This window comes from Podarcis filfolensis (assembly GCF_964270895.1).
Source record: "Podarcis filfolensis genome assembly, chromosome: 8".
Taxonomy (NCBI): domain Eukaryota; kingdom Metazoa; phylum Chordata; class Lepidosauria; order Squamata; family Lacertidae; genus Podarcis; species Podarcis filfolensis.
Window position 1 is genome coordinate 52,606,959 of NC_139611.1, and position 26,354 is coordinate 52,633,312.

The 26,354-nt window shown below is 43.3% G+C and overlaps 1 protein-coding gene and 1 long non-coding RNA gene across 4 annotated transcripts in view; one reads left to right on the top strand and one right to left on the bottom strand.

Moving 5' to 3' along the window:
- Positions 1-25,764, bottom strand: part of HYDIN (HYDIN axonemal central pair apparatus protein) — a 140,746-nt gene extending 114,982 nt beyond the window's left edge. The window contains exons 1-9 of one of the 3 annotated variants that reach the window (XM_083624817.1): positions 25,645-25,764; positions 23,812-23,931; positions 15,412-15,554; positions 13,439-13,564; positions 12,172-12,291; positions 6,758-6,892; positions 5,386-5,585; positions 4,042-4,166; positions 1,874-2,075 (exon numbers count right to left, since the gene is read on the bottom strand). In XM_083624817.1, the coding sequence (XP_083480943.1) occupies positions 1,874-2,075; positions 4,042-4,166; positions 5,386-5,585; positions 6,758-6,892; positions 12,172-12,291; positions 13,439-13,564; positions 15,412-15,531 (1,028 nt within the window). In that variant the 5' untranslated portion in view covers positions 15,532-15,554; positions 23,812-23,931; positions 25,645-25,764. The remainder of the gene's footprint in view (positions 1-1,873; positions 2,076-4,041; positions 4,167-5,385; positions 5,586-6,757; positions 6,893-12,171; positions 12,292-13,438; positions 13,565-15,411; positions 15,555-23,811; positions 23,932-25,644) is intronic. The other 2 variants (XM_083624818.1, XM_083624816.1) reach the window with 2 other exon arrangements.
- Positions 2,236-6,292, top strand: LOC310767730. Its single transcript, XR_014551036.1, has 4 exons — positions 2,236-2,334; positions 3,589-3,701; positions 4,411-4,568; positions 5,558-6,292. It is a non-coding gene; the product is annotated as an uncharacterized lncRNA (long non-coding RNA).
- Positions 25,765-26,354: the final 590 nt, after the last annotated feature.

Below are 26,354 nucleotides of genomic sequence, written 5' to 3' on the forward strand. Positions count from 1 at the left end.
ACAGGAACTGCAAAATGCAGAAAATTGCAAAGCTGGAAGGGTCCAACAGATTGCCCATTTTTCACCTCTCCTGCTGCTAGAATTCCTTCTCTGTTACCCAGTTACTCCACACACACTCTGCTGCCACGGCCCAGTAGCTGAACTTTGCCCCCGTGCAGAAGCAGCATTAGCATCAAGGAATCTACTGTCCATGCTAAAGTTGGTGCAAGTTGGAAACCAAAGTCTGGGAGACTGGACATGTGAGGTAAAACAGCAGGCACATGCATGTTGTGCTGAGGGGATCATGCAAAGTTGTGCACTGATAGGTAGCCACAAGAAACCAGCTCATTGATTAGTGCCTGTTAAGTTCCAGCTTTGGTCCACACTGAGAGCACTGTTAGAGCCACAGGAACCAGCAGAATCAACAGAGCAATAGAGTTACACAAATGTGGCTGGTGTAGAAATGTTATAAGATGTTCTGGACTTTAATATTGTTGTGAGATTTTTGGTGCGGGGGGGGAGAGATTAGGCTGACTGCCTGAGACACTTCTAATTCCTGGATCCAAAAAGGATTCAAGTGTTGAACTAGCCAGTAAGAGCCATAATGGCCTATGTATGGGTGGTTAAAATGGGTGGTGGGCCCTCCCTCAACTAGCAGTTAGTTAGAAGGACAAAAGCCACAGTGGTGGTATGTGTGAGAGAAAGCTAAAAGCTAGAGGCAGGCTGGGCAGCTGAGTGAAAGACCCATGCCTGATTTCTGCTGGAATCCAAGGTGTGGCTGTTGGAAGAAGACCTTCTTACAGGTTTAATGCTGTAAGTCCCTCCATCGTAGGCTCAGGTTTTATATATGTATAAATAAACCATGTATCATAGAGACACCATAGTCTCGGCCGTCCCTTATTCTGAGGAAACCAAACCCAGTGTAAGTGCCTGGAACCCCTGCAATCTTGCACCACTCAGAGACTGAGAAGGCATGCAATAATATAATGGGCATTGACCAAGATCAGGGTGGCCCAAGATGTGGCTTGATGGCCACATGAGACCCTCAATACATCCTCTGGCAGCCCTCAACAACATTACACACACACACAGACACACACACACACACACACACACACACACACACACACAGAGAGAGAGAGAGAGAGAGAGAGAGAGAGAGAGAGCCCTCATGCTGCCTTCCCAAAGTCAAGTAAGTGAGGTGCTGGGCTTTGGGAAGGAGGTATGAGGGCTCTGACAGGGACCTAGAGTCCTCCTGTCTCCTTCCCAAAGCCAAATTAGCATTTCCCCAGCTTTGGGAAGGAGAAAGGAGGACTCTAGGACCCTGCCAGAGCCTCACGTTTCCTTCTTAAAGCCCAGCACTTCACTTAGCCAGCTTTGGGAAGGCAGCGTGAAGGCATCAAATTTTGGCCTCATTTGTCTCACCCCACCCCACTCCCTCTGCACCACAAGGCAGTGTATGGCCTGCAAGTTCCATGTCAAAGTACCCTTGCAGCCCACTTGGTTGGACTGCCCTGACCTAGATAAACACACATTTTGGTTTCACACAAGGAGAGTTCAGAAAATACTTACCATAAAGTACCCAAATGATGGACTGTTTTTCAAATTAGGTGACACCTTAAACTTCTTAAAAAACCATGCATACTTTCTCTGTAACGTGAAGATAAAACACTACAAGCTAACAGGGATTTCTTTTTAAATATATAGTTTATTTGGGAACAGTTGGCCACTTTATTTGTATTTATATGTTATATTAGACACATTGTATAATTATATGAAACTATGGTGTAATAAACTTTGAAAGTGAGTAAGGATTGTGAATATGTTTCACTATAATACTGAATTAAAAAAATTGGGGTGGGGAACCCAAGAAATCCAGAGCCCTCGAGTTTACCTTTGTTTTTTTTGCTCTTCCTCTTCTTGTGTTGCAAAGATCTTCCACTGGAAACGCGCAATGATATCACTCCGATTGTGAATAACCACAGACCTCTGGCTCACTAAAGTGATATATGTTTTCTCAACTATCAAGGAGTTCTTGTCCAGTCTCACATTGACGTCTGTAGCTGCTCCATATAAGCATACATGAATATCTTCCCCTAAAAGAGACAGCAAATGAGAAATGGAGAAGGACTGACAGAACTGAGAAGGCCTGCATTTTTTGAGAAGTGCTTTCTTTCAACAAGCTCCACAAGACACAGATGCTTGTGTGTGCCCAACAAGGAATCTTCCTCTTTAGAAGATTTCCTAGGCCAGACATGGAATGGAACTGTCTAGGCCTCAGCCAGTGTTGCCATTGTCTCAGCAGTAATACTTGGAGCTTGTGAAAATAGTGGAAGAGCAGTGCAATCTCCACAGGTAATAGGCTTAGCATTTGTCTCTCATCCTTTCAAAAGGTGTGATGTTGACATGTGCAATAATAAAGCTTTCTGGCAAGCATTTACCATGCATTTACTTTGGCGTACCATCCCTATTACCTTTCTCCAGTGGAGCCCTTTTATCAGGATGCTTATTTTTCAAAGCAGAGTTTATAATTTGTGTAAAATATGCAATAGCACTTAAACAAGCAACTGTTTTAGGGCAAATTCAATATTGGATTGTTGTTTTAGCATGCTACCATTTCTAGTCTTTCCAGCTGGCAACCATTTTATCATCATGCTTTTCCACCCAACCTTCTAATTCACCCTAAAACAACTTTAAAGATATTTTCAAAGTTATGCATAATAGAGCTTAAATTTAAAAAGTGCTTTAGCACAAATTAAACATTGATTTAAAAATTGATTGTTCAAAGTGGTTTTTAAAAATTGTGAGTTTGAGTGCATTGTCCTTTTCCTGCACACAGGTTATATCACACCCACAAGTGTGGATGGGATATAACAGGTTGGATACACACCAACAGTGCCATATTCCCTTCCCTACCACAACCCCTCCCCCCCAAAAAACCCTGTGTAAGTGCCTAGAACCCCTGCAATCTTGTTCTGGACCTACTGTGGTTCTCAACTATGTGTCTGTGTGTGCCTTCTCAGCATAACTGATGCAGACAACTGACTGAGCGTATAACAGTATTGATTTGTTGTTTTGTCAGCACAGAAGTCTGAAAAACCTGAATCAGGCACCTATTTATCTTTTTGGGTAACATGCTTCAGAAAGGGTAAGACATGCCATCATCAATCATGTTGGTATCCTGCTGTGCAGGCCAGGTAGTTTGCAGTCTGGATTGAAGGGGACTCAGTGGCACAAAGCCTTCTGTGAAGAGAAGCCAGGCTGTTAATGCACAGGTGCCATGCGCTGCACACAGGGGTTGGTTCTAGTGAAAAGGCAAAGGTATTTCTCTCTCTGAGTAAGTCAGGATCATCTTAACATTGGAATCATGGCTGTGCAGTGATAGCAGAGTGGGATTTTCCACATTATGATGGAACCTTTCAAATATAGGCTCCGGAGCATAAACAGCATCTTTGGCAGGACAACTGCAAACTGCTGGTACTATTGCTGCAGCAGATGCTTGGGTGAAGGTCTTCTCTTGAGCTGGAGCCAAGGTCTGAGGGCCAAATCAGATGTAACCTTCAATTTAGGTACCTCTTGACATGACTGAAGGCACTCATTCACTTACAGCATTGTTCTAGCAATTCTGAAAACTTCATCCAACAGAAGAGATTTCTGCCATTTAGTGCCTGTGGAAGTATCACACCCATATGCTGCTTTGACATACTTACAGCAGCTGGCAGGTAACAAAACAAAAAAAGGTTACTGAGCACTGTTGCTTCAGAAACTGTTGCCCGGGTGGAATCAGCGAGTAAGCAAAGAAGGGTTAGGTGCAGCATGTTGTAGAAAAGTCTGAAAACAATGCTGTTAGGCAGCTGCAGTTCATTTCAGCAGGGCTCTTTGACAACTCTCATGCCAAACACCTGGAAGTGACTTCAATTCAGACAGCAGAGCAGCCCCATGGAAGTAGCAAGGCATCTGTAGTAGAGGTTCCTAGATAACATTGGATTGATTCTATGTACCCTTTTATTCCACAACAAGAAAGCTAAAAGAAAATGATACATCCTTTTATTTTGCACTCACCTGTGTCATAATGCACTACAAGGTCCTCACAGTGGTTGCCACTCTTTTGAGGATAGAAATCAATGGTGAATTGTGTGGTTTCCTGGATTCCAAGGGTCCCAATGGAGGGCTCGATAGAGAATGGTCTGAAATGCAAAGGAGAAATCTGGAATCAATGGGACAAATTAATCTGAAGCCCATGGATTTCAATGGGAACTAATTGCAATTACCTTGGTCAGGATCAAGCTCATTTTTTTTTTTACTAGGGCCGCCTATTCAAGCCTGGTTAACATGGTTTAGTGATCTTGTAAAACTTTTCAACTGGGCTTTTGTACTCCCAGCCAGAGGGCTAAAGAGATCTAAAAGGTGTATTTATCCCTCTCTTTCAAGGCATGTCAATGAGCAGCACTGACCATTCTCAACTATCTTCATATCAGAGACAGCCTCTGGATTCAAGTGGACCAACTGCTGCAGTTGCCCTCAGGTCCTGCTTGAGGGCTTCTCAGATGCATGTTTTTGGCCACTGTGAGAACAAGATGCCTGAAGAGGTGAGTCTTTGATCTTAACTAGCAGCCAGAGTCATCTTCTTATGTCCTTAGGCTGCAAGTACAAAAACGAGACTGGATATTCCAGACCCACTCACGTGGAATACAAGGGCATAAGCAGGGAGCTCTTTTCAATGCAGAGCTCACCTAGATAAGACAAAATGAAAGCTAGGGAGCAGTTAAAGCCATCGGTACCCAATGATATCTTAAGTCTAAGCCACACCCACAGCACCAGCACTCCAGCCTTCTTAGCTCTCACTTACGCAGAGCTGTGTTAGACCCAAACCATGTCAGTGGTCTATTTCTAAGGTGTGGCTGGCCCAAATTCCCCTAGGTTAAAGCACAAGAAATATTTCCTGTAGCCTATGGCAACCTGCTCAGTAACTTTAAACATGTTTGACTGAAGTCATTGTCTCCTTTATTATACAGAAAAATGAAAATACAGTGGTACGTCGGGTTAAGAACTTAATTCGTTCTGGAGGTCCGTTCTTAACCTGAAACTGTTCTTAACCTGAAGCACCACTTTAGCTAGTGGGGCCTCCCGCTGCTGCCATGCCACTGCTGCACGATTTCTGTTCTCATCCTGAAGCAAAGTTCTTAACCCGAGGTACTATTTCTGGGTTAGCGGAGTCTGTAACCTGAAGCATCTGTAACCTGAAGCGTCTGTAACCTGAGGTACCACTGTACATACAATAAAGATATATTTAAATCGGGGGGGGGGGGGCGGAGGGAAGTCATTGTCTCATGCTCTGGCTATTACTGATGTCACATTCCATAATCTGAAACCTTCTAACCCAGACAGAAAATCTCAAGGTTTTACCTCTGTGTAGTGATTTGATAGCGGGCCTCTCGGTTGCCAATGTTACGAACAAGCAGTGTTTTCTGTGTGTTGTACTTGACCGGGCAGGTGGAGAAATTCAGCTTGTCTGGGAAATCCAAAATGCCTCTGGCACCAATGGCTCGAATAGGGACAATAAACTTTTCCCTTTCAGTAATGCAGGTTAATTCATGGAAATAATCCTGGAGAGAAAGAATAATATGCAAGTGAGAAGCCTTACTTCTGGGGACTCAGCATCCCTCCACCACAGCGGATGCCAGAAGAGATCTTCAAGGTGAACAGCATAGTATTGCAGGATCTACTGACACACCCAATTGCCCCAGAAAAATGACACCTGGACTCACTTTAACCTCTGATTAGGGTCTCACTGCAAACACCTGCAATGACTCTCCGGGAGCCATTTTACAAAAGGAGCTGATTTGTCTCTCTGGACAAACCAGGAGCTGCAAACAAGTATTGTTATTGGCTTACAGTTTTGATTTCTCTGGAGGAGACAAGCCATGAACCTGAGTTCAGACAACAGACTAAGCCAAACCATGTCTTCATGCACAGCAGGAGAAATAGTGGAGCAAAGCAGTTGCAATCTGCTCTCTAGGAGCCTATGAATTGTGCTAAGCCATAGTTTGGCTTCCTGTTACATGTGAACGGATCCATGTGAATATGTGAAGAAACTACCCACTGTACAAACGTAAAATTTATATTCATTGCCCTACCCACGCTTGCCTCAGGCCCCACCCACCACTGGCACATGGTCCCGGAATAGTTACCCAGATGTATCCCTCAGGCTGAGACAGGTTCCTGATCCTTGTGCAAGATGATAAAAGGCAAAGGATCAAGGCAGCCTTGTCCATATCCTTGGGCCTCAATAAATGAATTTTTTATTCATCTCTTTAATGTTTCCATTTGTTCAAGTTAGACAAGATTCATGGGTATCTGAGGCCAGCCACCTGTGTCCTTGATCCTTGCCCATACTAGCTCATTAAGAGAGCCAGAGATAGAATGAGCAAATGAATGGCAGAGTGCAGCATTAGCATATCAGCTCCTATACATTGTGTTCCTCTTCAAACATCCCGAGTGCACATGCCCAACTACCAACTTCTCTTTCTCTGATTTATTCCTTTTGTTTGAGAAGTCCTTCTGCCAATTGTGTGTTCAAGGAGGGTGACGCTGACAATAGGAGGAAATGAGAAATGCCATACATTCCACAAAGGGTGAGCCTGAACTGCAGGGCTATGTGAAAAGGCCTGCTAGTCTCAGGCTTAGGCTCTTTGGCTCCCAGTCTCCTCCATCTTTCTTTGCCATGCAGCCTTAAACAGAAACACAGATTTCCCAGCAGGAGAGGCGATGGTCTTACCTTGTTCTCTTCAGGAGTGAAGAGGATGCGGAATGTCGAATGCATGCCAGGTGCAACTTTGTTACACACATCATTGGGGCTTATGACTCTGAAGTAAGGTGAACTCTCCAGAACAACTTTCACCAGCCGAGGGATCTATAAGAAATGCAGAAAAAATATTTTGCCATGATTCAAATAGATGAATAAAATTAACCAGCCTTACCATGAGAGACAAATTCTGTATTCTAGCAGCAAACAACCTAGGCGGGCTGGTCCAGCTACATCAGTATAGTGCTGGTAAAGTAATCCTATGCACTTACAGCAGTAAGCACAAGTGAGGTAGCACAAGAATTACTGGAGAAATAAGTGCTAAGCTGCAGCCTTGAGAACATCCCTGGTAACTCTGCTGCTCCTCACCAAACATGATGCTGTGCACCAAGACAGCCCACCTTTATCCATGCATATGTCAAGGAGCTGTCAATGATCCAGGTCAACCACAGCACAGGCACACACATGGAAGGCACAGAAGGCAATTAACTTTTTCTTAACAGAAAATAACAACGCAGCGGAGTCCTCTGGTTTGCCTTAATCCAGCTAAGACGTTGCTGAAACTGACCACTACCTCCGCCATTCCCCCTCTAGCCTTTCATTCTAGATTCCTCCCAAGCAGGCAAAGGCTGCAACAAGGGGGCAAGCTCCTCCTCTGGGCCTGTCTGGCCTGTTGCTTAGCAACTTGCACGACTCTCCTCGAGCGGGGTGTCAGAGCAGGAGGCAAGCAAGCAGGACTGAGACTGTCCTGCTGCTGTGTAGCAGGGCCCACCTCTGACTCCTCTTGGTCTGAATCTGTGCTCACACTGTGACTCTCAGCCTCTAACCCTGTCCTGGAAGGCCCTCCTTCTCCTGACCCCTCTTGATCACTCAACCCCCTTGCTTCTAGAACCTCCCAGCTTGTCCCTTCTGTAGACTGCTCTTCAGTGTCCCACCACCAGGATCCAGTATCTAAGTTGTCATTTTCTGTGCCCTCCGGGGGGGGGGCGCTATTGGACAGGTGACTCCCACCACTTATCCAGTCCTTATCCAGCCAGTCTCTGACAGCATACATGGTACCAACAAATGTGCAGCAATGGCAGGAAAACCACAATGACATCAGTAAGGGAAGTATTAGTACTGCTCTAGTCTGCCTTGGAGTGCTGTGTCCACTTGTGGGCACCACAGTTTTAGAAAGATATTGATAAACTGGAACGTGTGCAGAGGAGGGTGACCAAGATGATAAAGAGTCTTGAAACCAAGCCTTATGAGGAACAATTAAGAGAGTTTGGTATGTTTAGTGTGGAGAACACTGAGAGGTGATATAATAGCCATCTTCATATACCTAAATGGCTGCCACATGGAACATGGAGCAAGCTTGTTTTCTCCTGCTCAGGAGGGTAGGACTTGAACCAATGGATTTGAGTTACAAGAAAGGACATTCTGACGAAACAGCTGGAAGAACTTTCTGACAGTAAGAGCAGAGGTTGGATAGCCATCTGTCAGGGATTCTTTCCCGTGATTCCTGCACTACAGGAGTTGGGCCAGATGACCCTTTGGGTCCCTTCCAACTCTAAGATTCTATGATTCCACGATTCCTAGTCCACATCCCCTTCACACACAGTTCACAACCATGCAATCAAGAGGAGCTCACAGCACCACCCTTGTCAAAGGCCTGCTGCAATAGAGCAGTAAGGAGGGCAATGACTAGTATATGCACAAACATCACAGTAAAAGGCTCAGATATCTCTAATCCTAACCCAAATACCACCACCAGCAGTCTCCAAAAAGCTAGGAAAAACACCAGAGCCAGATGGGAACATAGCTGTCAAGTGTCCCTTATTTGAAGGGACATTCCCTTATTCCAGCGCCATGTCCCGCTGCTGTCCCTTATTGATGGATGTCCCTTAAATGATGTCCCTTAAATTTCAAAGGAAGCAGCTCCTTTCCCTCCCTCCCTGCCGGCCAGGGAGGAGGGAGGCTCCAACTGTGTTGCTTGGCTGTGTTGCTCACCGAATAAGAAGTCTAAGAACGACTGGGGGGGGGGGGAGCTTGCATGCCTTGTGTGTGGCTAGTTAATGCAAGCTGAGGGGGGTTTTGAATGCTGGATGCCATTTTGTTGCACGTGCTGCTGCAAACTTTGCAGTGCAAAGCCAGGCCGGGGAGCCATCTTAAGTTGAGGCTGCATAGGCCTTGTGGTGCATGTGATTCAGATTCTATTCAGTTGAACCTCTGGTTGCAAAGTTGGTTGGACAGTGTTCTCGAAGCTACCAGCATGAGTTTGACCAGACTGCAGGAGGACAGGAAGCCTGGAACAGGTGAGGCTGCAGGTCCCTTATTTTGGCTGCTGGTCCCTTATTTTCAAATCTGTAAGTTGACAGCTATGGATGGGAAAGGAAGGACCACCATTTGTATTCAACCTTATATGTAGCGGCGGGGAGTATGTGTATTTATTTTTAACACTTGTCTGTTTGCAAGCATTAATAAGATTTAATTACACTGCAGCCTGATTCACCACAACTCGGCTTTAGAATGATTTCATCCTACTGAAACCAATAGGGCTAAATAAATTCACACCCAAATATATCACCTGAACTGAGGTGTGGATGAAAGAAACTTGCAAAATTATCCCCCCTAGGCTCTTTGGTATTGTGAAAAAACATCATCTCTCTTAGTCTTATTTCCAATATTCTTCTATTACTAACATTCAGTGTTGTGCCCTCTGGACATAGACACTGTGCTCTTCAGTTGAGGCTGCAGATAAAAACCTTGTCATAATAAAATTACACAAGATGTATTAGCAAAACCACATTGCATCCACTTTGGGCTTCTGCATCAGTGATCTCCCTATTAGCTATTCTCCCAGTAAAGTATTCATTTGTCTCCAAATCGTATTTCCTTATATTTGGTGCTGCACATGTTTGCATTGCTTCTATGCTGCTGCATTTCTAAACTTTTCACCATCTTCCTGCAGTATTTAATCACAAAACTGTAGGGCTTTGATTACTTTTCACACTTCCTTGTTTGTTCATGCTGCCCTTCTGTTCATTCCTAGCACATTTATTGCAAAGTATCAAGGAAAACATTCAGACCTTCAATATTCTCCTTTAGTATGTTTTCTGCTTCATCTTCATCAATATAACTTTCCTGATGACAATTCCCACTGGATTCCTCTTTTAGCAAGTGTTCCCCCCCACCCCCCAGACTCTTCCAGTTCCCTGTGAACTATTTTTGTGGGCCAAGAGAGATGCAGCAAAGAAAGTCAGGGTCAGGTGGGGTGGAGCTGGTAAACTGTCAAAGCCAATCATGGACAAGCACTACACTGCCCCACACGGAATTCCACAAGTTGCCAAATTTAGAAGTTTGGAGGTAGAGAGACAGGCAGTCCAAGAAGGCAGACAGTGTGGATATGCGTTATCTGTGCAGTGTAATGCTCCTCTAAGCAGCATTTGTTTAATTAAAACTGGCTCCATTCTCAGCCCAAAGAAAATGGGGAATTCATTGGGTCCTGCCCATGATATGGACCACTGGCAGGAGGAGGCTCTCAGCGTGGTGGTGTCCCACATTCTCCATGGAGGATTGGAAGAAAGAAAAGCATAATTATGGTGACACTAAGGGGGAAAGACAGTCAGCAGCCACTGACAAGACAACAACTGATACAGCCCCATATCCTAAATGACATGTAAATGTTTTTGGCCTATCAGGTTTTTCCTCCTTTCATTGACACAGCACGGCTTGAAAACCTTACTTCAAGAAGCAGCTTCCAGGAAAGCAAAGACTGAAACTGAAGTGCCCTCCCAGGACTAGGTGAAATGCCCCACCAGCTCACATTTGGGAACAATTTCAGAACAGAGGCAAAACGTTTATTTCAAATTGGGTGGATGTGTTTTTCAACCAGTCCATAAACATGCTACATGACATTATAATTAAATGCCAAATTATTCAACACATTATTCCTTTCCTTAGCAAAGATAGAAATGACAGCAAATTTAACACTGATTGAACACTAGAACAAATATGTAAGTCATACTTTTGCTAATTTGGGGCAAACTCTGCACAAACAACCACTAAAGGGCCAGCTGTTCCTTTCAACAGCAGCTTAAAGCCAAGTGCTGGAAGGAAACTAGCTAAATGGATGCTGGCAGCTGAGGGGCAGGGAAGCCATTTCTGACAGTTGGAGGCAATCTATTACTTGATGGACAAAGCATAAGGGATGCAGTGTGCATGTAATCTGATCATGATTGCTCAGTTAAGCAAAGAGTACACATGCTGCAGGCAGCAGCACAGGACTTTTGGTGAAAACACAGTCCTGAAGGAGCCATGAAGGAGCCTTTGAGCCATGAAGGGAAAAAATGGCCACTTGAGAAGCTGTGGGCTACTCTACTTTCAGTGTTCAACAAGCTCCATTTATTTATCGCCTCTATATCCTTCCTTCTGTGGTGGAACTCACAGCAGCATTCATAGGAATCCCAGGCACTGAGCAGACTTCAGTTTCATGACTATGCCATCTCAGAATGGTCATAAGCAATAAGAAAGATCAAGCAAGCCTTGTACAGTATATATTTGTGAGAATGAGATCTGAAAAGATTATGACATTCAGAGGGAGCACAAAAAAACAAATCTTCACTAAGGAATCTGGTTGCCCTTTTGGAAAGGACTTACATCATTTAACTTCACAACATTTAATAAAACATGCAATCAAAAATACAGTGGTACCTCGGGTTACATACACTTCGGGTTACATACGCTTCAGGTTACAGACTCCGCTAACCCAGAAATAGTGCTTCAGGTTAAGAACTTTGCTTCAGGCTGAGAACAGAAATCGTGCTCCGGCGGCACGACAGCAGTGGGAGGCCCCATTAGCTAAAGTGGTGCTTCAGGTTAAGAACAGTTTCAGGTTAAGTACAGACCTCCGGAACGAATTAAGTACTTAACCTGAGGTACCACTGTACAGGTGCATCCTGCCTTTAAATCCTTTGCATTTAAAGAAAAAGCAGCTCTGTAGATACATATATCATTTCCATTGATAGTTTGTTTACTTTGGTTCTTGTTAAGATCCATAGATCACAGATATGTGAATTGTGAGCCCAGTTGCAGTAAGCCTGGAGTCACCATGGTAGGGGCATAGGAAACAATAAATGACATAGCAACCTTTTTTGGTATCAAAATGGACACCGCTTTTATCGAAACCTCAGCAAAGCCTCACCAGGCCATCCTCTCAGTCCTTAGATCAACTAGATAGCAAACAACAAGGGCTAAAGAGGAAGTTAAAATGGGACATAGGCACTGAAAAGTTTGCCAGGAGAGTTATTTCACTGGGAAGAAGAGAAAGAATACTCCAGCCATCGTGCTTTCTCTCCCTGCATCCCACCTCAAAACTACTTTACAGTTTCACTGACATGTCATACCTTGTCATTGTTCCTCAGAATTAGTGGCACTTCATACATCTCACAAGGGGCATAATTCTGGAAAATCACTTCTGACGGGAATGGTTGAAACAGAGACTGGTCCAGATCAACAGAAGAGAACTGAAGAAGACACAAAGGGATACATGTAAATGCTGCCTGGCAGTCGCAGGACTGGGAAGCAGGACAGGCCAGCGCCACTCAGAGTGGAGCCATTCTGCCCCAAAGGAAAGGTACAACTTCAGGCATTCAGGGAAGTGTAGCAGACCTATTACATGGGTTAGTTAGTCCTGTTTTCTCTGGTTATGCCTCAGTGCCATTGTGTACCACCATCTCCTGCTTAGCCTTCATAAGTTCGTCTCTTCCAGGCTGTTTAACCAGGCAACATATCATCAGTCTGCTGCTGCTGGCAAATTACCAACTTCAGAACCAAAGCCCACAAATGTTCACTCAGCAGCAAGTCACCCTGTGTTCAATACTATAATAATAATAATAATAATAATAATAATAATAATAATAATAATAACAATAATAATAATAATATTTATACCCTGCCCAGCTGGCTGGGTTTCCCCAGCAGCTCCGGGCAGCTCCCAACAGAACACTAAAAGCAAAATAAAACTTCAAACGTTAAAAACTTCCCTAAACAGGGCTGCCTTCAGAGGAAAGTATGCATAGGATTGCACACTTTCATGATTCAGCTCTAGGACTTATGGGAGTAAATGATAATAATTACCTTAAATAAACAGTAATTGGAGTTATACACTGGACAGTAATTTAAGAAACTAGCCCATAATATTTATCCTAGGCCGCAACAAGCATGGTTTGTTGTGGCTGCCTCTCTTAATGAAAGCACACTTTCATTCTACGGGTCTCTTTCAGCATCATGTCAGAGACATGAGAAAAAAGAACTACCAGTCTTGTTGATGGTAGTGAATAGGAAGGTTGTGGCAATTATTTGGAAGGAGCAAGCACAACTGATATTAAATCAAACGTACAAGAATGTGTGGACTACCAGTTTTTAACATATAGCGTTAAAAATAGATAACAAAGGCACTGGACATCCATAGCAAACTTTGGTCAGACATTTTTGGATGATGGCACTAGAACCCTCTTAGGACTGCAAATCTACAGGCTGAACAACTAGATCAGCATTCCTCAACTTGGTGCCCCCAGATGTTTGAGCCTGCAACTCCCATCAGCCAGCAAGTATATAATTATGTTAATGTGCTATGTCATAAATAAATAGGGGTGAATGTGGAAGAGATACCTTCTGGTGTGAGGTTTCGCTCATGTCCAGAAGCTGCACAATTCGAGGCCGGCGCACCTCATGGGTGTTTGCCAGCATCTGCTCCGTCGTTAGAGTCATTGCTTTCAGGAAGGCAGATGGAGTCAACTGCAATTGAAAACAAAGACCACATAAATGCCTGAGTTAAGAAAGGCTTTCCTTGTTAAGCACTTCTGATTAATATGTGTTCACTGCTGAATCCTAGACCTCCATTAATTTTCCTGCTGAAACATTTAAAATTCAGGATGCAGGACTTCCATTCTACCTATCTTAAACGAACTCTTACTGGAAATGGCACCTGCTTGCAAGATTTTCAGATGTCCGCATGATTTCTCTCTTGTGCTGAACAAAGTCAGCAGTTAAGGCACAAAGTAATTAAATCCCATTGCTATTTTAGAGAGAGATTGTGGGATTTTGGTAGGGCTAATTTCTCTAGATGCTTAAAGGGCGAGGGACACAATAAAATACTTTGGCTCATGTACAGAATGACAAATAAACTGGCTGAGAGTTGCAGCCGGGGACAGGGTGGGAATGTTTGAAAAGCATAAGCTCGTTTTCCACTTTGTGTCTCACAAACTAATAAGGAAAGTGGGACAGCAATTATATAATAATCAGTGGCGTAGCATGGGTTGTCAGCACCCGGGGCAAGGCAAGTAATTTGCACCCCTAACCCGTGGATTTGCGCCCCCTAACCCGTGAATTTGCGCCCCCTAACCCCCAGATGTTGCGCCCGGTGCGGCCGGCCCCCCCCGCACCCCCCACGCTACGCCACTGATAATAATAATTTATCAAACTGTGTGCATCTTTGTCTGTGATTACCCCAAAACTGCGGAACTCCCTTCCTATTGACTTCTGCCATGCCTCATTAGTACAAGTGGTTTTGACGTGTGTTGATAACCTTGTCTTCTTGCTCCTATGTAGGGAGCAAAAGAACAAGCAAAGGGAACGAGCGGAAGCTCTCTTCCTCAAACTTTGGAGGGGAAAACTTATAGACTTAACAACACACACACAATCCATCATATACTGGTGAATCATTGTCTCTCTCCGCCTCAATGAGTCTCCTTCTGGTCTTCAGTACACACTAAGGGGTACTTTAATCAGTGACAGGTTTTTCTGTTTTTAGAACATAAAGCCTAAACATCACCAAAAACAGGAGGGGACAGATGTCCAGATTGCAGGATCTGCTGTTCTTATTCTACTAGAACCCTGAGATCTACCAGCCTGGTGCAAACGTCATAGTCTTAGAAAGAAACAATTTTGAGCCCAGGAATTAATTTTGAACACTAGAAGTAAACTGAGCCCACAGTTGTTATGCACAGAAATGCACTCCTGGTCACCACAGGCTTTATTTCTGCAATCAGTCTAATTTGGGGGGCAGGGGGTGGGAAGATACATTTTTTTCTCTCCTAGCACTAAACAGCTGGAAGTTAGAAGTCCTCCTTGCCAATCTACGGCAAACTCACCCAGAAGATGCTCATCTACTTTCTGTCCATCCTGATCTAAAATGGACATTGTATTTAAAATGCACTGTCTTTTGCTTACTGTCTCACATTAAGGATTTATTCAGATTTACTTTTTGTCCTACTCTTTCCCAGCATGGTGTGCACTTTAAAGCTCCATGTTCAAGGACCTCCCCACCCCCGAGCTTTTTGTGCAAAAGCCCAGTCTTAAAAGCCGAAGCACAACAAATGGCAATGTGGATTTTCCACGGATTGCCATTTGCTCCAATTCAGCTTTAAAGAGCAGTTTTTTGAGGGGAAAGCTCCAGAGAGAAAAAGGGGGTGCCAGAACATGGTGCTTTAAAGTGTTCACCATGCCTGGAAAGCATGGAGGAAAGGTAAATGTGGATAAGCTCTAAGGCATGTCAAACTAAAAGGTGTTCAGGAGTCATTATCACAAAGGCAGATTCAATGACTTGGCCAGGTATTAGATCAGCTGAGCGCAAGCAAACATACTGGGGCATGCTTCTTTTCTTCTTTGACCAGTTTTGGGATGTGAGGTACCACCACCTTGCTTTGAAATTCTTCTGAGAACTTGTGGGGACCCAAGGATTTCTGGACTCGGTCTGTTAGCATCTTTGATTAATCTGTCAGAACCTCTGGAATAAGAACAACAACAAACTTGGTTTAAACAGTGAGAAAAAAGTCTCCTGGAATTCACAATTCTGCTTGAGTTTCAATCCTGACCATCACTGAACTGAGAATGGCTGCCAATTATTTCCCTTCAAAAATATATCAATATGGGACTTCCGGAGGCGGCGCCAACGGCAATGGCGGTCTCCTTCTGAGTAGGAGGGAGAAGCTCCGCAGAAAGTGGGTCTGTCCGCTACGGCGAAGCGGAGACCCGGCTGAAAATCGCAGGCAGAAGGAGCCTGCGAGCGTGGGACTCGGCGGGCACCATTAGCGCCCCCCGATTCAGCGAGGGAGCCCCGCAAGGGGTTCCGGAGCGTAACGGGAGCGGCGCGGTGCTATGAGTCGACTGCTGCTTCTGCGGGGTGAAGCCGCGTAGCTGTTGCTGGAGAGCGCTGACCTTTTTCCTGTGAAAATTTGGCTGCTAAACGACTATCCGTGAGTAGGTGATTTTAAAAGAACTGGATTTGAAGAGAAAAATTTGAGAATTTGGCACTGAAGCGGGAAGGTGTAAACAGGAAGTCCGCCTTTCCGCTTTGTGAAAGATCAAAGCAAAGACGTTCCTACACTAGTACTTCAAAGTGGTGACTTAAGAACTTTAAATTCAAGCATTAGAACGAAAGAATTCCCCCCCCCCCAGATCAGGAGAGGGGGGAAAGAAAGGAAAGTGACTTTATTTCTTCTGGGAAACTTAATAATAAAGCTGTCTTTTGAAATCCCTGGGAACGGACTGCCAGGTGTATGAGGACTGTTACATTTGGACTTGCACTACCTATGAACATTGCTACATTTAAGATTTAACTCTGCAAGGTGATACATTTGAGAGTCTTCTTTGGATTGGAAACTGTTGCTTGTTTATATTGGAGGGGACATGGAAACTTAGGAAAGTACTTTGTTACTGTGAACTTTATGGCTGCTACAGTGTCCCCCTAGAGGACTATTGAAGAGTGCATCTAGCTGGGGAAATTTTCCATTGCTGACATTGGGGAATTTCCACAGTAAAGCCAGACCGTGGGACTGACCTTGACTGAAAGATAAAAAGGGGATGACTGAACAAAGAGCAACAAGATCCAAGGGCAGAGTGCAACAGTCTAGTACAGTCTCCCAGCAACGTAGAGCATCTGTACCCGGCCTCCCTGTGACTCAGGAGGAAGATTCGGGGCAAACCGAGATAAAAGGAATGGCCTCAGAAGGGGAATTTACATCTGTACTGAATAAAATTTATGAGAAATTGGAAGGCCTAAGTAAACAGGTCTCAGACCAATCAACTAAAATTGAAGGGAACACAGCCAGTATTAATTCAAATACAAAAGCTATTGAAAAATTGCTGGAGGAATCTGCGTCTACTAGAAAAATAGCTGAGGAAGCAAAAGAAAAAGTTGTGGCTGTAGAGGAAGAAATTAAACCTATGCGTAAACAGATTGGGGATCACCAGGCTTTATTGTCTATGATCGAATTGAAAGAAAAACAGACAAACCTGAGGATCAGAGCCGTGCCGGAACTTGAAAAGGACAATTTGAGTGATTATCTTACACAGGAATTTGTGAAATTTTGGAATTTGGAGCTGGAAAAAGATTTTAAGATAGTGAGCGCTTTTAGACTTGGAAGAGGGGGGAGGAAAAACAGGGTGAGAGACTGTTTGGTGACCCTCCGTTCGAAGGAAGAGAGGGATAAAATATTGAGTGCACACTTTCAGAAGACCTTAGAGATCAACGATTCCAGAGTTGAGATTTTTAAGGATATACCGAAATATCTCTTGGACTTGAGAACCAATTACGGAGACTTGGTGGCCCTACTGAGAAGAAACTGCATAGCCTTTAGATGGGAATTCCCCCAGGGACTGTCTTTTACCTTTAAAGGGAAAAAGTTTAGAATCAGATCAGTGGAAGACAAGGAAAGATTTTTGAGAGATTTCGAAGAAGACTTACAAAAAGAAGCGACAGAAGTGCCAAGAGACCAGAGACCAGGAGTTTTAGACATAGCACCACCACCCTTGGGACCTGACAAATCAAAAAGAAAGATACCACCGCAAGAACTGGACGAGCTTTTGGGAGCAGTTGGAGGAAACTAAAATAAACACATCATGTCTCTGCAATTACTAAGTTGGAATATTCACGGTTTTAACTCTCCGGAGAAGAGGAGGAAAGTATTTCATATATTGAAAAAGGAACAATTGGACTTAATTTGTTTACAGGAAACCCATGTGGTAAGGCTTCATAGAAAAGTCCTTATTAATAAAAGATTGGGCCAAGAATTTATTTCATCGGACAAAGTCAAAAAGAGAGGAGTTGTTATTTATGCTAAAGAAAGCCTATCACCGAAATTGGTTTTTAAAGATGAACAAGGAAGGTTTGTTGCAATCGAGATTCAATCACAAGGTGAAAAATATTTGATCGTAGGAGTGTATGCACCAAACGAGGGGAAGTCTGAATTTTTTAAGAAATTGCATGAGACATTGTTGGACTATCTGGACTATAACATCATTATGATGGGAGACATGAACGGGGTGGTATCTACAAACATGGACAAGTCGCAGAGACAGGTGGTAACTAAAGATGGCAGATTACCAAAAACCTTTTTTGAATTGGCTGACAATATGGACTTGATTGACATTTGGAGAACTAAGAACCCCCTGGGAAGAGAGGGAACATTCTTCTCTGAAGCCAATATGACCTGGACAAGAATTGACCAAATATGGATAACTAGAGGACTGGCACCTAAGACACGAAAAGTGGAAATTTGCCCAAAAACTTGCTCCGACCATAATGCAGTGAAGATGGAGATGAAACTAACGCCAATCGGTTCCTACAGATGGAGGATGAATGACACCCTATTTAGAGACCAGGAGGTGATTAAGAAGGCCCAAAAAACTTTGAGAGATTACTTTGAGATAAATCTGAACACTACGGTTGAAAAAAGGACAATCTGGGACGCAGGCAAAGCGGTTATGAGAGGGTTTTTGATCCAACAGAATGTAATAAAGAAGAGAACCCAAAATGAGAAAAAAGAAAAATTTTTGGAAAAAATAAAAGAAGGAGAGAAGAAATTAAGAGCAAAACCAAAATCGCAAGAGATTCTGAGAGAAATTAAGTTATATCAAGTACAGTATATGAAAATGATAAATCAGGAGGTGGAATGGAAAATTAAGCAGATGAGACAAAAGTCATTTGAATCGGCCAACAAATGTGGGAAACTGCTAGCATGGCAGATGAAGAAAAGACAGAAATTAAATACTATTACAAATTTGGAGGTAAATGGAAAGATCATACAGAATCCATTGGAAATTAAAAACTGCTTCCAGAGATATTTTAAACAACTATATACACAAGGGCCACAGAAAGAGGCTGAGCTAGACCAATTCCTGAGGAAAAATGGACTACAAAAAATCTCTCAAGAAAAAAAGACAATGTTGAGTGATAAAATTACAGAACAGGAAGTGGAGGGTGCCATTCAGAATATGCAGTTGGGTAAATCTCCAGGACCAGATGGTTTAACCTCCAAATATTATAGGGTTTTGAAAGATTGGTTAATTCAGCCACTAAAGGAGGTCTGCAATGAGATCTTAGAGGGGAAAAAGGCACCGGAGTCGTGGCAGGAAGCCTATATTACACTTATACCGAAAACTGAGTCTGAAAAGACGCAACTTAAGAACTACCGCCCCATATCCCTGCTTAATGTGGATTACAAAATATTTGCTGACATTTTGGCTAATAGGTTAAAAAAAGTACTATTGGAAGAGATCCATAAGGACCAAGCTGGCTTTCTCCCGGGTAGACACTTGTCGGACAATACGAGGAATATAATTAACATTTTGGAGAAGCTGCAAGTGAACATAAATACCAAAGCAGTTTTAATTTTCATAGATGCGGAGAAAGCCTTTGATAATATTTCTTGGTGCTTTACGAAGAAAAATCTTCAGGGGATGGGGGTGGGCCAAGGGTTTGAGAATGGTATAAGTGCAATTTACTCAGAACAAAAGGCTAAACTAATTGTTAACAATGTGGTGACAGAGGAATTTAAGATAGAGAAAGGTACACGACAAGGCTGCCCAATTTCCCCATTGCTCTTTATTTCAGTCCTGGAGGTATTATTGAACATGATTAGAAGGGACCGTTTGATTAAAGGTATTCAGGTCGGAGCCAAGCAATACAAATTGAAAGCATTTGCAGATGACCTAGTTTTAACATTACAGGAGCCAGAATCTAGTTCGAAAAGGGTTTTGGAATTGATTCAAGAATTTGGTCAGGTGGCTGGTTTTAAATTGAACAAGTCAAAAACCAAAGTTCTTGAGAAAAACTTAACACCGATTGAGAAAGAAAGGTTTCAGAAGGAGACAGGCTTAACAATAGTAAAGAAAGTTAAATATTTGGGGGTTAACATGACTGCTAAGAACTTAAACTTATTTAAAGACAACTATGAGAAATGTTGGTTAGAAGTGAAGAAAGATTTAGAGATATGGTCAAACCTGAAGCTTTCCCTGTTGGGTAGAATTGCGGCTATTAAGATGAATGTATTGCCAAAGATGTTATTTTTGTTTCAATCTTTGCAAATTTTGGACAAGATGGACTGTTTCAAGAAGTGGCAGAGAGATATATCTAGATTTGTCTGGCAGGGCAAGAAGCCTAGAATAAAATTTAAAATACTAACTGATGCTAAAGAAAGAGGCGGATTTGCCCTGCCAGACCTGAAACTTTATTATGAATCGGCCGCATTTTGTTGGCTGAAAGAATGGCTGCTTCTTGAGAACACAGACATTTTGGACTTAGAAGGTTTCAATAACGTTTTTGGGTGGCATGCATATTTGTGGTACGACAAGGTCAAAGCTCATAAAGCATTCAAAAACCATATTGTCAGGAAAGCATTGTTTAATGTTTGGCTAAGATATAAAGACTTACTGGAGAATAAAACCCCAAGGTGGTTGTCACCAATGGAAGCAAAGGCACTGAAAAAGTCCAATATGGAGGCCAAATGGCCGAAATATTGGGAAATATTGGAACAAGAAGGAGATAAATTGAAATTGCAGAGTTTTGAGAAATTAAAAGATAAGGTGCGAGATTGGCTGCATTATTTTCAAATAAGAGAGGCCTATAATTTGGATAAAAAAATAGGCTTCCAGGTGGAAAAATCAAAACTGGAAACTGAATTGTTAGAACCCAAAACTAAAACACTTTCAAGAATGTATAACTTGCTGCTAAAATGGAACACGCAGGATGAAACAGTTAAATCTGCTATGATTAAATGGGCACAAGATGTTGGTCATAACATCATGTTTGCTGACTGGGAACAGTTGTGGACCACAGGTATGAAGTTTACGGCATGTAATGCCCTAAGAGAGAATATTATGAAAATGATATACAGGTGGTACATGACACCAGTCAAGCTTGCAAAAATCTATCATTTGCCCGATAATAAATGTTGGAAGTGTAAAGAAAATGAAGGAACATTTTTTCACCTTTGGTGGACGTGCCCAAAGATTAAGGCTTTCTGGGAGATGATCTATAACGAAATGAAAAAAATATTTAAATATACATTCCTTAAGAAGCCAGAGGCCTTTCTCTTGGGCATGGTCGGCCAAATGGTGCCAAAGAAGGACAGAACTTTCTTTATGTATGCAACAACAGCAGCAAGAATTCTCATCGCAAAGTATTGGAAGACACAAGAGCTACCCACCCTGGAAGAGTGGCAGATGAAGCTGATGGACTATATGGAATTGGCGGAAATGACTGGCAGAATCCGAGACCTGGGAGAAGAGTTGGTGGAAGAAGACTGGAAGAAATTTAAAGACTATCTTCGGAAATACTGTAAAATTAATGAATGTTAAAATTATGCTTGGATTGGTAATAAGTGGTAACTAGTGACAAAAGTTAATAAGATTATGTAAAAAATGTATTGATGAATGGTTGAAAATATTGAGGTATAATATGTGATGACACAAAGTTAAGATATTTGAAAAAGGGTAAGAATTTGCTGAATTAAGTATGAAAATGGGAACTCAAAAGGGGGGAGGTGTGAGGAGGTCAAGGATACAAGCATATGACTTTGAGGATATTGAGAAAAATGGATTTGTTTTATCTTTTTAATTTCTTTTTTTTTCTTATTTAGCTGTTTTTTGTGTATTTTGTGCGTTTTCTTTTTTGTATTGTCTATTTTTATCTGTGGTTTTTCTTTTTTTTTATTCTGTAAATTTTTATTTTTTTTCTCTTGTAAAACTCTAATAAAAATTTATTTAAAAAAAAAAACAAAAATATATCAATATGAAACTCAAAGTGGAAATTACTGGAGAAGCAGTCTCAAGATCTGATATTCTCATTTACATGGATATTTGTTTCTCTGTATTCCAGCAACAACAGAATTGTCAGCCTCCCATTACCCAGTTATCACTCCCTTTTGTGTGTGATGTGTAACGGGTGCCTTGAGCCCCCCTTTCCAATTAGCAGATGACATGGTGTGGCTGCATCTCTCACTCCAGCTGAGTCGCTGCTGCATACTGAGAGGGAAGACCACAAGGTTGGTGCTGTGCAAATGTGCTAGTAGGAGTGTCAGAACAGTTCTTCCAACACAGTAGCATCACACTGACCTTGTCGTCACTGCTTCCATCTCCCTCTTCATCCTGGTATGCAATGGCGACTTTATTGGAGGGAGGTCAGATGACCCGCCCAGTCCCACCATGCTATCTGCTAATGGCCAGGACTGTTTAATTGGATCAGAACAGAACCTGGTTGTTTGAAGATGCAGCAGGCAATGCACCACCCTTGCAAGTTTCTATCTGCACGTAGGAACATCTTACTTGAAAGGGCTCATGGGCTCTTAACTGAGCTCTTATTCAGCTAAGTCATGCGTGGCTTTCAGCTGGATTGTGTATAATGGTTTCTGTGATTTTAGGTATTGTTTGTTTTTTCATGAACCCTATGACAGAGATGCAATAGAAGCTAATAAACTAAAACAAGAAGACCAGAACGTAGGGGAAATCAATTTACTTAATACAGTTTCAAAGGGAAGTGGTCAGGGAGCTGTAGCTTAAAATGGAAGATCTGTAAAACAGAAATCACTGGTTGAACATTGGTATCTGCAGCCTCAAAGAACAGAAGGAAAGTGAGAAAACTGTAACATTTCTAACTTAATGGCTTAATGTAGCCTTTGCCAACATGGTTCAAGATCTTCGCCCAGAGACACTGTGCAGGTAAAAAGCCAGTCACCTCTGTTCAAGTTCAAACAGATGTTTGGGCCCTGGTGAGTAAAATGTTGGGCCCAGGTGGAGTGAAATATGGAGCTTGTAATGAGGTCACTGCTACTACTAGAAAACCACCTTTGCGTGCTAGTGTCATCCCTCCCCCCCGAAACTTATCCTTGTGAAGGGATGGAGGAACAAATGGCAAGGAAGGCTTACTGGAAAGGTCTTGTGGACCTCTCCTTAGCTGGACTGTAATTTCCTGCCACGATTCATAGGAGTTACAGTTTTCTAGGCCTCCCAATTCAATGAATAAACCAAAAAGCCTAGGAAACAAGTTCACTGCACCCAAGCAGGAACTAAGTACATCCTCAAGGTTGTTCAGAAAGATGCTTGTTGGAACAGGGAGCGGGCAGGATTGAAACATTGGAGTGATCTCTGTTTTTTTTAAGCTTTCTCCTAGAAAGCAGGGGGTGGGGGGCGCAATCCAAGGCAAGCTGGGGAAGCTCACTCATCATCACTACTATTGATGCACTGAATCAATATGCCAAACTCCTGACATATAGTCTGTCTGGAAGTATCTGTACAGTAATCTGCTATGAAAAACTGGCTTCCATAAATTATTCGCTGCCCTTGTACAGATAATGTAACTAATTTCATCTCAGTGGCCAATATACAAAAATCTACTGTTCTGCTGTCTTCATATTCCCCCCCCCCCCCCATACAAGTTATCAAACACAGACTGGAAATACTTTACACTAGTTAAAAAAGAATTGCTTATTATTCACTGCATAATCTTAAATATTATATTTCTGGAAGCACAGATTCCAAAGCACACTTGCAAGTTACAGTGTGGGGAGGCCCCTTTAAAGACAACTAAATGGAGCCCTGGAATTATATGCTGTATACACCAGAAACAGGAGAAGAATCCAGTTGAAGCTGGCATGGATGCGAGTGAATTCAGAGAAGGACTGGGAAGTCCTGTGTTCACATCCCCCTTAAGCTATGAAGCTCACTAAGTGACCTTGGGCCAATCATCATCTCTCAGCCTAACCAACCTGATAGGGTTGTTGTAAGGACAGGGAGGAGGGAGTAGAGAACTGTGTAGGCCGCTCTAAGCTCATTTCAGGAAGGATGGGATATAACTACATAATAAAAAATACATAGGAAAAGAAATGCTATTTTTAGTGAGTAGGCTCATTTGGGAGGAAGGCATATGGTTATCTATGGCAGCTGACAATTTAAAAGGCAAACAGCAAGGTTCTTACCTGCCTGCTTTTGACACTTTCTCTTTCCTGTCAGTAAGAACTGAAACACTGTGATCTATCTGAGGGCTCTATAAGAACTTGAAAGCATAGCAGATGGCATTTCAAAAAGGCATTGGTAGCAATATTCCACTGTAGCACCTTTGCCTCCTGCTATATGCAATAATACAGATGTTCAACTGCGTGTGACCCTGAAATGTGCATCCCAGCTCCAACAGATCTCTCCTTTCATGTTCTGCTTCCATTTCAAATCTTTCAACATGAAGGTATCAGTGCTTACATCTCCTCTGTCCCCTGCCTCTTTATATGGTAGAAGGCTCAGAAATGAAACACAGGGAGGTAGGGTGGAGATAAATGAACTCCAGTCTAGAGGCACTTAAGAAGCTATAAGAAGACCTGCCTCCTTCATGGCCTGAGCAAGATCCAGCTACACAGCCCTGCTCCCTTGCGTGCCTCAGGGCTGTTGCACAATAGATAAGGAGCAAAAGTGCAGCAGAGAGGGGGAGGCAGGCAGAACACTTAGCACCAGAGGGACACCATATAATTTTTGCTCCTGATATTAAACCTGAATATGATTTATTCTGGGAAACTTCTGTAAGCTGCTTTGAAAGTCTCTTGTAACATATACATAAGAACTGGATGAGCTAATGGTCCATCCAGTCCAGCATTCTGTTCTCACAGTTGCCTGTGAAGCTTGCAAGTAGGACCTGAGCACAAGAGTCCTTTCCCCATCTGTGGTTTCCAGCAACTGGTCTTCAGAAGCATTAATGCCTCTGACCATGGAGGCAGAGCATAACCATCATGGCTAGTAGCCATTCATAGCCCCGTGTTGAGTCCCATGTTGGGCAAGTTTCCGGCATTGCAGGGGGTTGAACTAGATGACCCTTGAGCCCCTTCCAACTCTAAAGTCTACGATTCTATGATTCTTAAGCCATCCAAGTTGGTGGCCATCACTGCCTCCTGTGGAAGGGAGTTCCATAGTTCAGCTATGCACTGTGTGAGGCTAAAGAGCAGACTATTAGTATTCTTAATAAATAATAGCTTATACTTATAGCCTTGTGCTTTCAAATCCCTATAACAACCTGTCTGGATTCAAAAGTGTGCTAGCACCTTAGTGAACAATTGGTTTTTCCTAGGAACATAGGAAGCTGCCTTATACTGAGTCAAACCGTTGGGTCTATCTAGCTCTGCAATCTCTACTTACTGGCAGCCATGGCTCTGCAGGGTTTCAGGCAGGGGCCATTGCTAGCCCTACCTGCAGATGCTGTGGGGAAGTGGGATCTACTGCATGCAAAGCACACGCTCTCGTGATGCTACCCCATCTTTCTGAGGCAGCTGCCTCCTCCATCGCTACTTCCTAGAGCCCAGTAGGCCACCCCTCACTGTGGCCCTTCCTGCTAACACTGAGGCTTTTCGTCCCTGCTCCATGCATGCGTTCAAAGGCCGGGCCTAATCAACCCTCTCCCCACACCACAAGTTCCTTGAGTGCAAATGCCAGGTACCAGTCCAAGCAAGGACATGAGCAAGGAGGTCTCCAAGGACGTTGAGCAGGTGCCCCAGGGCCCAGCAGCCCATCCTCAGCCATTCCAGACCAAGAGAGCAGACAAAGCCTGGCTGAGCATTTACTTGCCTGGTTCTCCTGCTGCTGCTACGGCTGCTGCTGCTGCCTCCAGAGCAGCTCCACAACTTCTAGGCCTTCTTTCTCCCTGCCAGCCTGTGGCTGTTACTCTGGTTCCCATAGCAACAGGGCCTTCCCTCTGGCAGGGCGCATACACAGAAGGCTGCAGGCCTTCCAGCGCCATGGCAACTGCTGGCTGGCAGACAAGCCTTAGCCATTAGCCCCAGGGAGTGAGCGGAGGAAGACTAGAAGCGCCTTAAAGCAACACTGGACTGGCTGGGGTTTCTAATTTCTTTTTGAACTATTATTTGTTGTTCTTGCTCCAACAAGGACACCAGTATTGATTGGGGAAGTTGGGCCACAGCAAGCCTGCAAAGACACTGTGATTTCCCTGCTCTCCGCACCAATCCAGCATAGTGTGCTACAAGGGTGACCTCACCAGTTTTGGCAGTGGCTAAAAGAAAAGAACAAAACAAAAAATAAAATAAAAATATATTTTACTGGTGAGGATGCGAACTAATTCCCGCTCCCACAACCCACCTCAATGCTGCCCCTGGTGTACTGCAGCACCAGCAGGTATCTGTAGGTGAAACAACACCACAAACTGGCTTATAAGTTTAAAACCAAATTTACTAGAATAATAGCTCACAACAACCCTGTCAGAGTGCATGCATGCAGTGGCGTAGCGTGGGTTGTCAGCACCCGGGGCAAGGCAAGT